The following is a 20,000-nucleotide window of genomic DNA, read 5'->3' as shown; positions in this document are numbered from 1 at the left end:
TTGCTGATCTTTCCCCACCTCTTGATTTTGATAGCTTCTCTTAATTTCCTCAAAAGTGAAGCATAATAGGCTCCTGTAATTGTGGCACCCTTTGCCAGGAAATCTGTCATCAGTACTCCGTCCTGGTCCCAGAAGACTGTGAGCATGACCTTGCCAGCAGAGGGCTGCACCCTTGCCTTCTTTGGAGGAGGTGAGTCACGGTGTGTCCACTGCATTGACTGGGCTTTGGTCTCTGGATCATAGTGATGGACCCAGGTTTTATCCTGTGTGATCAGTCTTTTGAAAAGTTTTGACTCATCTTCTTGGCACATCTCCAAATTCATCCTCGAGCACTCGACGCGTTCTTGCTTCTGGAAAGGTGTGAGCAACCTGGAAATCCATCTGGCAGACACCTTTTGCATATGCAAATGGTCATGAATGATAGTTTCCACAGACCCGGTACTAAACTTGACCTCATGGGCTATTTCACGAATAGTTATGCGTTGACCTTCCAAAATGGCAGCCTCAACTTGACGGACAGACGTCTCATCAACGGCAGAAGGAGGCGACCAGATCTGGGAGCTGTTTCCACAGAGTTCCGACTATGTTTGAATTCACAATGCCAGCGTTTTACAAGGTCATATGATGGGGCATCATCACCATAAGTTACTTTCATTTCATCAAAAGTCTCCCGTGGTGTGCGTCCTTTCAAATACAAAAACCAGATCACAGCTCGACACTCAACAGGCTCCATTTCACACTTGACTCAGTTCAAACACCTGTAAATCAGAAACTACAATTAGTTCAGAGCTGTAATTCGCCACTTAATCTATAGAGGTATAAAGAAGTGCACATGCAAAATTTCAGCTAGATCAAACAACTGCAAGTGGGTCAGGGGCATTACTTATTGAACGCCCCTCGTATTATGTATTTATATTATGAAATTTGATCTAATACTAATTGAGTTTTTCCCTGTAAGTTTGGAGTTATACTCCCTAATATTATTGTTATATACATATACATACATACACACATGCACCCACCCACACACACAAATATTATATATATATATACATATATATATATGTATACACATATGTGTGTGTGTGTATGTGTATTTCGTTTTTGTATTTGGTTTGCAAGATTCTTCATGTGAATTTGTGTGTTGAAGCATACTTTATTGTGTCTGAGCAGAGTCATTCTGTTCTAATGCCTTGTTAACACAATCATAGCTTCGATTTCCACTTATTTACTTATCTATATTTTTAAAAATTATCGCTCTTCTTGCAACCTTTTCAATAGCCGTTCACTCTGTCTGTTATCGGAGCTGCGTTCTTTTTTGTCTGGTTATTTGTTTGCGAGCATGTGTGTGCGTAAGTGTGCATGTTTATACACATATGTATGTATGCATGCTTGTATGTATGCATATATATCTATGCGTGTGTATACGTTTGTATGTATTTTGCATGAGATTTCATGTGTTTGTGTGTTCATGTTTGTGTGTTTGCGTGGGTGTATGTGTGCGTGTGTATCTGTGTGTGTGTGTATTTGTGTGGGTGTGTGTGCGTGTGTATCTGTGTGTGTGTGTATTTGTGTATACATCTGTCTCCTTGTATGTTCGTGTTTGAGTGTGCGTATATGTATGGGTTTGTGTAACTATGCACGTGCGTCTGTTATGTATGGATGTGTGTCTCCATATGTGTCCTTGTGTGTATGCGTGTGAAGTGGATATATACAGACACATGTCTTCATAACAGCCTACTAACAAATCTACTTGTGTAAGTGTAAACTGTGAGTATTGGGGTACCACTAGCTTCTACGTATATCTCCTATTCAATGCAGGGGATGTTTCATTTATGAGGACGTACTCCTGTATTTTTCTGAATATTGGGACCTTCGGGTGCTTGGATAAAATACGGATGTCAAATCGACCCCGTGTGCCTCCATGTTGGTCTTTGGCATGTTGGTAGAGTATGGACTGTTTTCTGTCATCATATTGTCTCAAATTTTCATTTAGTCTCTCCGAAATGCTTCTAGATGTCTCATCAACGTATGCCATGACAACTATCCAGTCATTCTCCCATTTCATGGTCAGCCTCGACAGACTTCTGCTACATCCCTACTGTATTCTTGAGATATTCTGTTGTTTGTAAAATTACGTTTCATCTGATTACGGTTTTTTGTAATGAGGTAATGTTCTCATTCTTGTGTTAAAAGTACGTAAGAAACAGTTGTAATGAGCTGATAATTATCCATCATCTGTTATCCATTTGTGTATAATACATCGAGGGGATTTACAACTTGTCGGACACCATTGTATATATCTACAACGTACAATTCAACGTAACGTGTGCTTTGGACCAGACCCTAAGCGCTAGATACTCGTTGGCTTGGTTTTCTGTGTACACAGCCGGAATATCATATTTGATACTTACCAAACATAGGCCGGAACCACAGCTTCATCCAATCCTACCTAGTGAATATCTTTTCAAGTACCAGATTCTATCTGAAATCCTTAGTTTACTGTGTGTGTCTGTGTGTCTCTGTGTATGTGTGTGTGTATTTACACGCTTGTGTGAGCGCGTATATATATATATATATATATATATATATATATATATATGAATAAACAAAATATTTACTATAGCGTGCAAAAGCTAGCTAGGCTATCTCTTGAAACAGTTTAATATTAAAATGTGAGTTATACAACGCATACGCACACACACACACACACACACACACCACACACACACACACACACACACACACACACCACATATATATACATGTGTGTGTATCTTATTAGAATCGCTAAGCAAATGCTTTATGGGGAACTTGTGAATGGAAAGAGATTCTGGCAGAAACCAAGATGGCAATTTAAGGATTGTGTCAAGTCTTCATTAAAGGCCTATGATATGCAGAAGACTGACTGGGAGATAAATCCCTGTCATCGCCACAGATGGAGGAAGTAGATTAAGGAGGGGCTCGACACTTTTGAGAGAGCTTGTATTCTGCATGAAGAACTTAAGCGTGCTGCTCGAAAGTGCACCGCTGGTGTAGTGAATGGGGAAAGCTTGGTTTGCAATATTTGCAGTCATATATGCTTGTCAAGAGCAGGGCTCATTAGCCACCAATGGAGCCGCAAACGCAAAATATAACTTAGTCCTAGGGCGCACAATGTTCCTGAAGGTCAGAAATGGTCTTCCCCGGTCACAAGTGGACAGCCATCATATATATATATATATATATATATATATATATATATATATATATATATAGATAGATAGATAGATAGATAGATAGATAGATAGATAGATAGATAGATAGATAAATCGATAGATAGATGTATATAGTTCAAATTTACAGAAAAACAAAAGACGAAGACAGGTGTAGGAACAACAAGTAAGTGTATTAGTTTAACACTCGGGAAAAATAGAAAAGTCTTTAACGTTTCGAGCCTACGCTCTTCGACGGAACGGAAGAAGAGGAAAAATGGAGAGAGAGTGAAAAAAATGGAGAGAGAAAAAACACTAACATGCATTTACACACACACACACACACACACACACACACACACACACACACACACACACACACACACATGCACACACACATATATATATAATTCAGTTAGAGGTTATGTTAGCCACATTAAGAGATGGCGTCATCCGAGGAAATATTGGTTCAATACCTAATATTTTGGGGCGGGGATTGATTTCCTTAAAATAATAGGTTTGTATATAAACTGTAGTTTACGTTTATGTAAAGAAAAAAGAAAAGAATATTTGAAGTGAATAAGAGTTTATTATCAGCAACAAATCTTGCAAGCCTGGCTATGGCTCACGTTAGTACGTTTATATATTTGTTGTGCAAGATTTTTTATGTGAAGTCGTGTGTTGAAACAGATATTGTTATATTTCGGAATGGTCATTTTGCCAGTTTAGCCAATAAAATCACACGCACTATATATTTGGTGTTACTTTGCTTCAGTGTTATTTATTTTTTACATTAATCTTAATCTTATTCGGCAGAGTTCTTTCGTCACATTATATAAACGTATATATATATATATATATATATATATATATATATATATATATATATATATATGTATGTATATATATAGACACATGTATATATACAATATATATACATACATATTTATATCTCTTATTATAAAAGGCAGATTTTATCTGCCTCCCTTTGTCAGTTATAGAAATCTACAATATAGGATTTCTTCAATTACAATTTACTTAGCATTTTTAAGAGTAGAATGCATCGGGTTTTGCCAGGTCCACTTTTTAAAATTTAAACTCCAATTAAGCAAAATTTACAGAAAACTCACATTCTGGTGTGTATGTCAAATGCTTTTCTTAATGTGTTTTACACCACACGCACACGCACACACACAGTGTGCAAGGAATAAAATGAAAGTAATTCACCTTTTGTAGTGAGTGACTCTTTCAGTCTGCCACTTCCTCTTTACACACATAGACACGCAAATATATAAATAAAATTGTAAGCTAACGTGCGTGTGTGTGAGTGTGTGTGTGCGTGTGTGTGTGAGGGTGCATGTGTGTGTGTGTGTGTGTGTGTGTGCGTGCGTGTGCGTGAGTGTGTGACAGGAAAGTATTTTAGGACGAATATAAGACCTATATCGGCGATGTTTCGCTTGTCGTAGCACAGGTTTCCGTCGATTTCCGTAAAAAAATTATTTTTTTACATAAGTAATGAGAGCGAAAGAGACTAAGAGAAAGCGATTGTATGACGAAGGAAGTTCTTTTGAAGTTACCGTGCATAGGACGCATTGATGTACATGTGTGTGTGTGTGTGTTTGATGGAGTGTGGGAGACAGACAGTATGTTGTGCAAGTGAAGTGCTTCTGTTAGTGTGTGTGAAGAGACAGAGAGAGTAATGTGTGAAAGAGAGAGATAACTGAAATTTTTTACTCGGTTTATGTGTATATGTATGTATGCATGTATGTGTGTGTGTGTGTGTGTGTATGTATGTGTGTATGTATGTATGTATGGCCGATTCAGTGTTTACATTTTTTACGGAAATCGACGGAAACGTGTGCTACGACAAGCGAAACATCGCCCCTATATCCAAGTAGCAGAAAGATCGCCCAAAAGTGTATATAGATATTTAAATGTATGTATATATTCATCTATACACAGATGTATGTATAATGTGTGTGTATATATTTCCATACACGTAACCATTCACTCCGCACAAAGTTTTTTAGGACGAAAATGATCTAAAGTTATCTCTAAGTAGCACAGAGATCGCCCAAAAGTGTATATAGATATATAAATGTATTTATATATTCATCTATGCACACATGTATGTATAACGTGTGTGTATATATTTCCATAGAGGTAACCATTCACTCCATACAAAGTTTTTTAGCACGAAAATAAGATCTAAAGTTATCTCTAAGAAATAGAAAGATCGCCCAAAAGTGTATATAGATATTTAAATGTATTTATATATTCATCTATACACACATGTATGTATAATGAGCGTGTATATATTTCCATAGAAGTAACCATTCAATCCATACAAAGTTTTTTAGGACGAAAATATTTATATATAAAAGAAAGGTTGTGTGTCTGTCTACTCCGATTTAGATTCCTAACTACTCCCACATTTTGCGATGCAGTTTAACAAACAAAACCGGTATCTTATAGTCGTGATTCATATCGAGCCCTTCTTGGTATTAGCGCGCGTCTACGATGAGTCTATGATTTTACAAATAATTTACCATCATTTTTTTCCATTTTAATGCATATTTTAAAAAATAAACGGAAGTAACTCTCAAACTTCACACCAATATGCGTGCTCATATGCGACGTAATATCACATCAGCAGCATTTCCTCACACCCTCCATGCACTTGGCGAAGGCAAAATACCAGGGGATGAAAATGGTAATATTGCCATCGATTCCATTTGTACCATTGTTAAGACGCCTTCTGATCTCAGAGATGCAGTGTTCCCAGATCTACAAGCTAATTATCAGAATATGGATTGGATTGGCAAAAAGGCTATACTGGCCCCGAGGAATAAAACTGTTCACCATATTAATGATGAAATGCTAAAACTCATTCCTGGGAAGTCTATGTATATCAGTCTATCGATATAACTCCTGACCCAGAGGACGTCATCAACTATCCAATAGAGGTACTCAATTCCTTTGAGCACCCCGGACTACCACCACACTTTCTCAAACTTAAAGTTGGTGCCCCTATAATGCTCATCAGAAATTTGGTTCCCCCAAAACAATGCAATGGCACACGTTTGATCGTTAAGTCCTTATCTCCCACCGTAAGCTTATATCAATATTTGCCTGAATAATCATCATAATTCAGTGCAATCATTAACAGTACTTTCAAGCAATTCAGCCTCGAGCAACGCCGGGCAATTCTGCTAGTATATATATATATATATATATAAACACATATGTATGGATTTATATACATATGTGTGTGTATGTATGTATATATTTCTTTTATTTTTTCTATTATTTGTTTGTCATTTGATTGCGGCCATGCTAGAACGAATCGACCCCAGCACTTACGTTTTTTTATGTCTAATAGTTATACTATCGGCCTCTATTGCCGATCCGTTAACTTACCGGGACGTAAACAAAGCAACACCGGTTGTCAAGCGGTTATGGGGGAGACAAAAACAGATACAAAGTCCCGACATCGGCCGGAGGCTATAGTAGAAGACACTTGCCCAAAGTGCCACGCAGTGGGACTGAACACGGAACAATAGAGTTGGGAAGCAAGCTTCTTACCACACACACCTGTATAAATAGGTGCAAATATGGCTATGCTTCTCAGTCATGTGATCTTGGGTACAATCCCTCTCCATGAGACTGTTGACAAATGTCATACACAATAACCACGTACCGACCGAAACCTTGTTAATGTAGTTGGTAGCCGGAAATTGATAGAAGTCGGTCATGTGTTTATACACACACACACACACATATATATACTCTTTACTCTTTTACTTGTTTCAGTCATTTGACTGCGGCCATGCTGGAGCACCGCCTTTAGTCGAGCAAATCAACCCCGGGACTTATTCTTTGTAAGCCTAGTACTTATTCTATAGGTCACTTTTGCCGAACCGCTAAGTGACGGGGACGTAAACACACAAGCATCGGTTGTCAAGCAATGCTAGGGGGACAGACACAGACACACAAACATATACGCACACATACATATATAATATATATTATGTATATATATATATATATATATATATATATCATATATACGACGGGCTTCTTTCAGTTTCCGTCTACCAAATCCACTCACAAGGCTTTGGTCGGCCCGAGGCTATAGCAGAAGACACTTGCCCAGGGTGCCACGCAGTGGGACTGAACCCGGAACCATGTGGTTGGTAAGCAAGCTACTTACCACACAGCCAAAGACAGCATACATTCTTTATTGTCTATTGTTTCACGCGATAAAAACATCCCAGACAGCATTTTTTAACACGCCAGGTCAGGTGCGTTCACACAATCCTCAGACTATGCCCACATGGTGTTACAGGCTACAACAAAACGATAAGATGAGAGAAAAAAATGTTTTCTTTTCTGTCTTCCCATCGCTTTATTGTAGCCTATTATGCCATGTAAGCACAGCGTAAGGATGTTTTCATCGCACGAAGCAATTAGTAGATCATAAAAAATATATATTCTTTATTAAATAATATATGTATGTATGTATGTATATATATATATATATATATATATTATATATATATATATATATATATATATATATATATTATATATATATACGGGAGTTGGACAAAATAATGGAAACACCTAGCATCATACCATCATAATTTTGAAATATCTATAAAACCGTCAAAAGCTTGTTTATTTTGATATTTTTTTTATTTATTATTAGTGTTGCTTAAGATGTTTCACTAAAATTGCTGTTTCTTTTCAGATATCATCAGAAAATGGTAATTAAAATTCATTATCGAACTTTCAAAGAGGGCAAATTGTTAGTGCTCGTATGTCAGACGTTAGCGTAACGAAAACAGCCGAAATGTTTGGTTTCTCAAGAAGTACTGTCTCGAAAGTAATGACAGCCTCTAAGAAAGAGGTAAAAACCTCCTCATAGAAACAAAACTCCGGAAGAAAACCAAAACTTTCAAATAGGGACCGTCGGACTCTTACGCGAATTGTTAGAAAGGATCACAAAAAGTACAGCTCCAAAAATTACGGCAGAGCTTAATGACCACCTCGAGAACCCAGTTTCCACAAAAACTGTTCGCCGGGAGCTGTACAATGCCGGATTTCACGGGAGGGCTGCAATCAGAAAACCACTACTTTCAAAAACAAACGCTGCGAAGCTTTTAGAGTGGAGTAAATACCTACATAATCGGTCCCTAGAGCAGTGGAAGAATATTTTCATTCTATACCTTATTTTCGACCACCGGCCGAGTATACGTGTGGAGACAGCCCAAAAAAAGCATTTGACCCAGACTGCCTTCTTCCAACTGTTAAACATGGAGGAGGATCTGTGATGATCTGGGGGGCTTATATCTTGGAAATCTGCCAGCCTAAGGGTTTCCCTTCATGGCAGAATTAATAGTCAAGACTATTTAAGCATTTTTTCAGATCAAATTCATCCTGTGGTTGCGAAAATGTTTTCGGAGGGAAACGCAATCTTTCAGGATGATAATGCACTAATTCACAGAGCTAAAGTTGTTACTGAATGGTAGGAGGAACATTCTAGTGAAGTTGAACATCTTGTCTGGCCACCACAGTCCCCAGATCTCAATTCCTTTGGAAACTTTCTACGAGTCTATACCTCGTAGAATTCAAGCTGTAATTACTGCCAATGGCGATCCAACACCATATTAAAATTAATTTGTCTGAAATTTTAAGGTGTGTTCATTATTTTGTCCAACCCATATATATATATATATATATATATATATACGCACACACACACACACACGCATACATACATATATACAGACAGACAGACAGATATACATGGTGGTTTTCTACTTATGCAGAGTTTGATCACCTCCTGTACCTACACCTTAGAACCATCATGGCATTTGATGTGGCCTTTTAAACCAGACAATGTTTTGAAAAGACACCCACATAGATTGCATATCCAATTTGGACCACCAAGAGCTGCAGGAAAGTTCTGATCTTTGTGGATCTTAAAATGTCTTTTGAGGCTTCTGTTAGATTTGCAAACCTTCTGGCATACATTGCATTGAAAAGTGTGCACAGACATATAGGCAGAATAGTTGGTGGAATTTCATTTCAAAAACATACATACTTACATACATGCATACTTACATACATACATACATACATACATACATACATACATACATACATACATGCATGCATGCATGCATACATACATACATACATACATACATGATGGCTGCCCCCTCGTTATCGAGTATGGCCATTGCACGAAGCTTAACTGTTATTGGTGCTGTGATCGAATGTGACTTTTATTTGCTTTTTAAGGCTACAGCCAGCCATTCAGTTGAGACTCACAGCACCATCAACAATCATGAACAATGTTGTTATCGTGCAATGCCTGTGCAAGAAGATTTTTTTAAAGTGAGGAAGGCTGTGCACTGAGTCAATCCCACTCACTAAGCAACAGCAGCCATAATCCGAAAAGAAGAACAAGTCAACATCATCGGTAACCACTGAGCCGCAGGTTTTATATCGGAGTTATCCCAGTTACCTAAGTTACCTTCTCCTAGAATGATGCCCTTACAAAGGCTAGGAGTCCTTCACTCCCAATGGTTTAACCACGCGATCGGGTATTCAGTCCGATTATTTCTATGTCCCCGCGCATGATACAGCCTTAAGACATTTATTGGATGGCCGTTGACTCTCAAGATTTCCTCCGTCCTTTGACGGGTTTTGTTTTTCATCCCGCAGGGTGTCCAGTAAACACCCTCCTCACCAAGCAAGCTTGGTGGGGTTGCCGGTTTAGTCGCCGACGGCCCGACCATGCAACAGGTTGTACTGAGTTACATGTTACCAGTAGCACTAGAAAGTGACCTGACATACACACATACATACATACATACATACATACATACATGCATGCATACATACATACATACATACATACATACATACATACATACATGTGTGTTGGTTGTGTCTGTGTTTGCGTTTGTCCCCATCACCTCATGGAAATCGTTGTTGCTTTGTTTACCTTCCTCAAATTAGTGGTTCGGCAAGCAAGACCGATAGAGTAACAAAACTTTAAAAAACACAAGTTCTGCGGTCGACTCTTTCGAGTAAAACTTGATTCTTTTGCACATATAATCATTTAGCTTACATCCGAATTCCTTTATAACAAAATTAAGGATTTAAGCGAATATTAAAAAATTTTTAATCAGTGATATTTAAATATGTTGTTCTTCATGTGATCTGGAGCATCGTTACAAAATGCCATCATGACATTATATCAGAATATCTAATATTCTTATATAATGCAAGAGAAAGAAAAGGAAATCCTCGCCACGTACCACTATTTCATTTTACTGTTTAACAAGTTATATATAACAACACAATCTCCCTTCCTTTCGCTATTGGTATATAAGGATATGTGATATTCTGGTATATTAACGATATAATGACGGCACTTTCTCGTGATGTTTCATGCGATATTCAAAAACAAGTTATTCAAATATAAAGGCTTAAAAAATTTGAAATATTCAAATAACTCTTTAATCTTGTATTTTATAACAATGGAATTCAAGTGCAAGCTAAATTATTATATATGCATATGATAATTGATCTGTAGGCCATAATATAAGGGTCAGTTTTGCAACATGATTATTAAAATATATATTAGAAATGATAATCTTAATCAAGGTTGAGGAAAAACAAGATGAGCATTTTGAAACAATCGGATAGATTTGAAATAAGCGGATAGTTTGACTATGCTCAAAACTAGAAAAAATAAAACTTTTACTTAGCTTACTTCTAGTGGGTAACTTTTCATATCAACAGTGTGTTCCGATCCTTTCGTTGTCACATTTGCAGACCAATGGAAATGTAATTGGAGAGTATCGTAAGTACCTGTCAGATTACCTCCAGATAAAGTAAGTCCTTTAACCTCTAATTGCACTGGAATCATTAATATGGTTTATATAAATATCGATTTAAATATATTTTCTGTATAAATAAAACAATTCAAAGGAGAAAAAAACACATTTCAAAATGATTTCAAATTAAATTGAAATTTTTATTGGGATCACTCGCTTAAGTACAAGCAATATCATTAGTCTGTTATATATTTTCTTCATGGAAAGTTGATGGCAATTTCGATATTCTTTTGATGCAAGCTATTAAAGTATATTCGAAAGATATATCAGACTCAGAATCCTACTAATGTAACAGATTTTACAGACTTTACAGCATATATATATATATATATATATATATATATATATATATATATATTATATATATATATAAGACTTCAGAACATTTATAAGTAGAAGGTCTTAGAGCTGTTTCCGGTATATTTTATATATCCCTTCATCGGAGACTGTGTGAGAAAATGGTTAAGCAATAAATATTCTAGATAAGATATGAAATAGAGAGTGAAGTGGAGGAATGAAAATACACGTGAGATATGCAGGGACAGTATATCTTCAGTTCCATTATTTAGGCAGAATGGCTTACACATAAAATTCATGTACCTTGTGAGTAAGTTCCAATAGTATTAAAAAATCGAGGTTTTTTTTTCAAAAGAAACACTCGATTCAATAACACCTTTTATAAACTATATGTTTGGAATGACCAATTTTAAATACTATTGGAACTTACTTACAAGGTACAGGAATATTATATGTATACCATTCTGCCTAAATAATGGAATTGAAGATACAATATCCCTGCATGTCTCGCGTCTGTTTTCATTTTTCCACTTCACTCTCTGTTTCATATCTTATCTAGAATAATTATTGCTTAACCATTTTTTCACACCGTCGCCGATGAAGGGATATATAAAATATCTTGGAAATAGCTGTAAGACCTATTTATAAATGTTCTGAAATCTTTCACAGTCTTGGAGTTTTATCTCATTCTGTTAATTTTTTTATATATATAGATGCTGATATATCACCTACGTTGGACTCCTCATTCGCATAATCACCGAACCTGGAACTTAACTATAGTCTGTCGTCTGTCCATAGCACTTACTCAGCATTACCTGACACCTTTGGGTCTTCTTGATACCATTACCTCTCATAACCTATATATATATTATATATATATATATATAATATATATAAATAGTGGCTAGACACAGTTCAAAGCCAAAAAGGAAATAATCCACTGTCGCAAAAATGTGACGAAGGGTACCGGGTGCACCAACATAAGAGTCAACATAAGAGTCAAATAAGAGTCAGGGGACTCTTTAGCTACAGAAAGCACAATGTCTATTTAGTGACAGGGAATTAGATTGGTATGCCAGTTTTGCATGAAATTTTAATGCTTATCGGTAATTCTACTCTATATCGTGTGGTAAAGTTAAATTCTACACCGTCAGTATATATAGATTTTACCATTAGAATCAGTGGCTGATTCCGCAAAATAGTAATAAGAAAATTATGAAATAATTAACGTGGTTTGACGCAATCCAAAACCAAACAGGAAATAATAGCTAAATAACCAAGGTTAGAAACTAGAGTAGAGCACATTTATAGTATATATATATATATACACATATATATAATCAATGTGTGCGTGTGTGTGTGTGTGTGTGTGTGTGTGTGTGTGTGTGTGTGTGTGTGAGAGAGAGAGAGAGAGAGAGAGAGATCCATTTTTCACTTGTTGGAACGATCAGCAAAGAAAGTACTTAATCTACGAAGGATAAATATCATTTAACGACTGCAGGAGTTATATGTGAGCTATTGCAAGTTTTATGCTCGGATAGAACAATAATCAGACAAGCTTGTATAGTGTGCGGTGAATGATTGTACGGTATACTTTACAAGCCTGTCCCATTAGTGCATTGTCAAAGAACTAGTTGTCACTCATGTATAACTCCAGAGCTCATTAAATTACATATGTGTGTGCGTATGTGTGTGCGTGCGTGTTGCGTGTGTGTGTATAACACTCGCAAATATATTAAATTCCTTTTCGTATAATCCAAGTTCCTTGACTACAGGGATTGAGACTGACGTCTACGACTATTCTCTTATCTCAAGACTCTAAGTCGGTCCTTTATCTCAATGGAATGTAAATAATAGAGAATCCTTAACTGTTGAGATTATCTCCCCGTATCATGTGGTCTTAATTACCATTTAGTAGTTACAAAACATTCTGTAGAGATAATTCTAATAAATCACTAATTAATGGGAAAGTCAATAGAGGAAATCAAAATTGAATCCAAAGATAGAAAGACAAAAATCGACAAATGACAAGGTAAAAAAAAATCGAAATTGGCGATGCATGATATCTATATAAAGGGAATTTAACTAAATAATCCAAAATATTTAAGTTTCCCTCTTACGTTTTTATTTCGACTGCATTTTAAATAGTTACAGTATAAAAATGATAAACAGTAGCAAATGAAAACTCACCAGTATGTCCATTATTTGACAATTTAGCGTTGCTCAACTTCGTATATTTAGAGAAGTTAAAATCCCCTAATTCTTTCAATTCAGCCTTGGAAATTTCAATGTTGATTGGTGACTGAGAATTTTTTACACAATTCATATTAGAGTCTTTCCACTTTGACATATCTGTTCAGAAATTTCAATATAAAATATATTCTAAGATAAATTTGCATATAAGCGCGAACACATAAAATATATAGATACATATCGATTCATACATGAACACAGAGAAATACACATACATATAAACTATACCTATAGGGAGAAAGGGAAAGATAGACAAGGTTATATATATATTAGGTCATCCCATAATTAACGCGATTTCTTCAATTGTGTGAACTAAAAGTCGGAGGGGAACGGGATAAACTACTTGCATCAACTTGTTATAAAAGCAGGTAGAAATTTTACCTTGTACTTATTCTTAGTGCAAGTTTCGAAGAATGCAATTCGATTTAACAGTTACTTTCTCAAAGCTATAATGGAAATGACAAAGGAGCATATTCGGCATATTTTACTTTTTGAGTTCAATAAAGGCAACAACGCAACGGAAAGTGCGAGGAATATTAATACAGCATATAGGGATCGGACAATAAACGTAAGCATGTGTCAACGGTGGTTCGCGAAATTCCAAGCTGGAAACTACAGCTTAGAAGACGATCTTCGTCCTGGAAGATCTGTAGAGCTCGACGAGGACCTCCTGTAAATCTTGCTGGAACAAAATCCCATCGTAACTGTTTAGGAACTAGCCGAAAAGTTTGCACCACATATATTTGCATACATATGTGTATGTATATATATATATATATATATATATATATATATATATATATATATATATATATATATATATATATATATATATATATATATATATATATATATATATATATATGTATATATATATACATATACATATACATGTATACATACATATGTACATACATATATACATAAATATATATGCATGTGTATACATATATATATATATATATATATATATATGTACATACATAAATAAATATATATGTATATATATATATATTCAATTAAATAAACAGAAGATAGAATTGGTATAACTCTGTATCTTGTACGACGATCGTTTCGACTCTCCTTTATGGGTGGGATACTGTGCATCATACTATGTGGCATCAATTTTGGGGTCACATCAGGTACATTCATACATAAAGTAATATCTCGCTAAAGATCTTGAGTTTGGGTAGTCATGCTGCTATTTGCCCGCTTCAGTTAGGGAATGAGGCATTGCTACGATTATCTTTATTATTAAATATCCATAACAAATGATATATATATATATATATATATATATATATATATATATATATATATATATATATGAACTGTAGACAAGAAAGGAGGAAAAAACAAGAAAAAAATTATCAAAAGAACGTAAATGAGAGTGGAAAGGGATATGAAACTGGTGGAAGAAAAATTCCATCCATAAAGGATAGTCGCAGGGTCGGTCGAAGCGATCGTTGTACAAAATAAAGAGTTATACCAATTGTGCTTACTTAATCGATTATTATATCAACTAACACTGCGGAATTCCTGAAGTAGATCCAACGGAAATATACTCCAACAGTGGATAATGCCAAGTAGCCCAAACCGTGCCAGTGCTTTACTCAACACATCAGCACACTAATTGACATATTACTCATTTACCAAAATACTGCATATATACGTGTGTGTTTGTGTTGTGTATGTGTGAGTGTATATATATATATATATGTGTGTGTGTGTGTGTGTATATATATATATATATATATATATGTAAAAAAAAATATATATATATATGTATAATAAAAATTATTTGAGGGAATATTATTCCTAACTTACAGGGAAAAATTAAATTTAGAAACACTTAATCAAATTTCACAAAATATAATATATATATATATATATATATATATATGTAGTGTACCATAGATGAGTAATCAAAGAATTGCACATACTGTATGCAAAACGAAACTCGGGTGGTGAGTGTGTGTGGTGTTTTTGAATGAATAATAAAATAAATACATACAAATTATAAAAATAGTAATAAAAGTATACAGTACAGTAGTGTTTCTACTTCGTGGGTTTTCACTTATCGCGGGGTGACTTGGAACATAACACTCGCGATAGTTGAAGGATTACTATATATATATATATATATATATATATATATATATAATATATATATATATATATATATATATATATATATATATATATATATATTATATATATATATATATATATATATATATATATATATATATATATATATATATAGGCGCAGGAGTGGCTGTGTGGTAAGTAGCTTGCTAACCAACCACATGGTTCCGGGTTCAGTCCCACTGCGTGGCATCTTGGGCAAGTGTCTTCTACTATAGCCTTGGGTCGACCAAAGCCTTGTGAGTGGATTTGGTAGACGGAAACTGAAAGAAGCCTGTCGTATATATGTATATATATGTGTGTATGTGTGTGTATATGTTTGTATGTCTGTGTTTGTCCCTCTAGCATTGCTTGACCGATGCTGGTGTGTTTACGTCCCCATCACTTAGCGGTTCGGCAAAAGAGACCGATAGAATAAGTACTGAGCTTACAAAGAATAAGTCCCGGGGTCGATTTGCTCGACTAAAGGCGGTGCTCCAGCATGGCCGCAGTCAAATGACTGAAACAAGTAAAAGAGTAAATATATATATGCAGAAATATACATATATATGTATATATATATTCATACATACATACGCACACACGCGCACACAGTCACACAGATATAGATATATATATATATATATATACATACAAACACACACGGCTAGATAGACAGATATGCATACGCACATATTCAATCATGCACACAGACACACACAACACATATTTTTATATGTGCATATATATATATATATATATATATATATATATAATATATATATATATCATGTCAACCCATAAGTTCTGCCCGATTTTACCTTTTTTAAAAGTAAATGAAATTTAATAGTATTTTAGAATGTCTAATGGAATTAAAAATTATTTTTATGCATTTGTGTACATATAAACTAATTAAATATTATTTTACAGAATAATAGAATTAATTTTTATTTTATTAAAACCTTTTCTAACATAGAAGTATCCAAAGAGCATTTAAGGCACATAATGCTTTATGAGTACAATAAAGGAAACTCTGCAGCCGAAGCGACTCGAAACATGCACTCAGTTTATGGGAAAGAATGCTTGAATGAAAGAACTTGCAGAAGATGGTTTGCAAAATTCAGAAGTGGAGATTTCAGCCTTGAAAGATGAAGATCGAACAGGACGTTCAGTTGAGTTTGATGATAAGCTCCTTGATGCATGACTTGAAGAAAATACTGCATTATCAGTTGAAGAATTGGCAATAAAGTTTATTTCAAACCATACAACTATTCATCGTCATCTTCAACAATCTGGAAAGGTTCCTAAATTTGGAAAATGGGTGTCTCATGGATTGTCCAAAAGCAACCGCAAATCACGAGTTGACACTGCTCTTCTCTCCATTCTCGCGAACTCATTTCACTCTTCTTGACTGGTGACGAAAAATGGGTCTTCTATCGAAATGTTAAATGTCGTAAACAGTGGCTTGGTAAAAGGGAAAAAGTTCAACCTCAACCGAGAAGGGAACTTCATAGAAAAAAGGTTCTTCTGTCTATCTGGTGGGATTGCAAAAGAGTAATTCACCTTGAATTGTTACCACCTAATGCAACAATCAATGCTCAAGTCTACTGTCAGCAATTAGAGCGTTGAACCAAGCTTTGAAGAGAAAAAGATCCGCTTTAGTGAATCAAAAAGCAGTGATGTTTCATAAGGACAATGCGCGACCCCACACTGCAAAGATCACATCACAGAAGATCGAAGAGCTTGGCTGGGAAAAAATCCCTCATCCACCTTATTCTCCCAATCTTGCTCCTTCAGGCTACCGTTGTTTCGAGGTTTACAAAATCATTTGTGGGACACAACTTTCGCAAGCCAGGAGGAGGTTGAAACTGACATTTCAGAGTTCTTTGCTTTGAAACCAAAAGAGTTTTACATTGATGGGATTAAAAAGTTTGTAAATAGATGGAAGGAAGTTATAGATAATCAGGTAAAGTACATTGACGATGAAATTTCAATTAAATATAACATTTGATCATTTGTTTTCTTTATTCAAAATTCGGACAGAACTTATGGGATGACCTTATATATATATATATATACATATATATATATATATACATATGTATGTATGTATGTATGTATGTATGTATGTATGTATGTATTTGGATACAGAGAGAGAGAGAGAGAGAAAGACTATATTTTTAAAATCTGCTCATGGTTTTTTCCTATATAAATTATTTGTAATAAAATAAATTGTCCTCACCCTTATATGACCAATCTGTGAAAAAGAAAAGAAAAGATAAAAAGTAATTTATTTGGGAAAAGAATCAATTTTTGAATGCATGTAAAACGTTTCAAAGATTTCTATTGAAATTTTTACTCTTATAAGAAAATCGTGTAATTGCGTATTATAAATAATAAATGTAATCCGAAAATGATAAGGAAATTTCAAATTTATATCAAATACACAATGTAAATTAAGCTGTTTCCCAATGCTCATTTTGCAACCCAATTAGACAAATTGAGTTCTAACTTTAAGCCCATTATCTTGCATTTGTCGAAGTTTTATTTTTCATTGTTTAGATAGCTTGTAGTTTATTTTATCGATCCTCGGAGGGATTGATCCAAGGTTGCCGTCACTAAGGTTTGATTTCAGAATGTAAAGTATTTAACTAAAAGCCCCAACATAATTTATTCCATATCCGAGCGATTTTGAGAACGACATCCAAAAATACTTATAGGTATTTTACCCCATAGAAACGTGTCCTTGATTTAATTCTATAATGCGACCTTTACTTAAGTGCAAAACCAATATTCCAGGCGTTTGTGTAATTCAGAACGAGAGGTTTCATCACAGATTAACTTTAAACAGATTGCATTAGCTACAAGGCAATATTTATTCTCTACCATGATACTGGAAATATTTTCGTAGGCTTATTTTTTTAACTTAATGATCTAAACTTCTACACTTTAATGAGTTAATTTTCTTTCGGCTACATTGAAAGGTAATATTCAAATCCAAATCAATTAACAATTGACATATGGAGGTGCCTTAATCAATATCGTGATAGATTATCCCGTTGAAAACGACGTATGAGTGTTCAGTTTTTGCCGAACGACCTGCACAAATGATTTGTTTATAGTGATCAAATGTTTGTGCTGCACATTAGCTCACTCTCTCCATTTAATCGGTGTTGTATGAAGAAAACCACGGTGTACCACGTGTCAGGTCTCAAGCTGATCGCAGAGCAACGTGAGATCAAATTTTCTGCTCAAGAACCCAACGCACCATCCGATCCGGGAATTGAAACTCCGACCTCACACTCGTGAATGTAACACCCGAACCACTAGACCATGCGTCCTCAATCAATATTGTAGGAAGTATATTACTTGAACAAATGTATTAACATGCGATATGTAAGGGAAAGGATAATCCACAAGAGGCGAAATATCAAAGTGGATAAAACATAGTGAGTCCCTGTATCTCAAAAGATGTCTTGTTATGTTTATGAGTAAAAAAAAACTTAACTTAATATATTAACTAAGAAAATAAGTTTCTGGAAAAAAATGGACTATTTTACATACGTAATACTTCAGAATCCAGAAATAATCCCCAATTCTTTGAACCCTTTTTCTAAATGATGCACTTATATTTCAGAAGCGATCTCGTTTGGTACGGTTTCTTCAATTAAATCTACTTGAAGAATAGCGGGTTCAATTTTTAATTTCATAAATCAATGGAACATATTTTTCAAGTGAGTTATTTAATTATTCTGGTCTTTCAATTTTAATCATTCAACTAACCAATAATTAGCATGATCCAAACCAATTAACGTTTTTGATTGAAATAATAAATATACCGAATATATTTCATAGTAAATTTATTATGTTTGTAACTTAAAAAAAAATAAAGTTATAAGAATTCAGATTTCCTCCAATCTAATATTCATTTAATCATTGAGAACATATATAACTTTCAGCCCTGCACATAAAGTTTATCTTAGTGTTTAGTTGCAGTTTAAAATACACGTAGCTTCGCTAAGCGAGAACAGCTGAAAGTATGAATAGAAACGCTCGAGATACGCAATTCCATATGCATTGCTGGTTAGTATAGATAGTTGTCAAAGTAATTAATATATTTCCTATTACTTTTTGATGTTTTAATAAGCGATAGGATAACGTCGGTGTTTGTAAAAAAAATAGAGTCGTAAATTATCCCGTGCGTTGACTCTTT

The 20,000-nt window shown here is 34.9% G+C and overlaps 1 protein-coding gene across 4 annotated transcripts in view; it reads right to left on the bottom strand.

Moving 5' to 3' along the window:
* The window catches only part of LOC115214942 (carbonic anhydrase 2), a 39,907-nt gene that overhangs the window by 17,852 nt on the left and 2,055 nt on the right, over positions 1 to 20,000 (bottom strand). For all 4 annotated transcript variants that reach the window (XM_036503460.1, XM_036503461.1, XM_029784030.2 and 1 more), the window contains exons 2-4: positions 18,030 to 18,044; positions 13,598 to 13,759; positions 10,987 to 11,132 (exon numbers count right to left, since the gene is read on the bottom strand). In XM_036503460.1, the coding sequence (XP_036359353.1) occupies positions 10,987 to 11,132; positions 13,598 to 13,759; positions 18,030 to 18,044 (323 nt within the window). The remainder of the gene's footprint in view (positions 1 to 10,986; positions 11,133 to 13,597; positions 13,760 to 18,029; positions 18,045 to 20,000) is intronic.

The sequence above is a fragment of the Octopus sinensis genome, linkage group LG1 (genome assembly GCF_006345805.1).
Source record: "Octopus sinensis linkage group LG1, ASM634580v1, whole genome shotgun sequence".
Classification (NCBI taxonomy): domain Eukaryota; kingdom Metazoa; phylum Mollusca; class Cephalopoda; order Octopoda; family Octopodidae; genus Octopus; species Octopus sinensis.
Note: the sequence above shows the minus strand (reverse complement) of the source record. Positions and strands in the feature narration are given on the sequence as shown.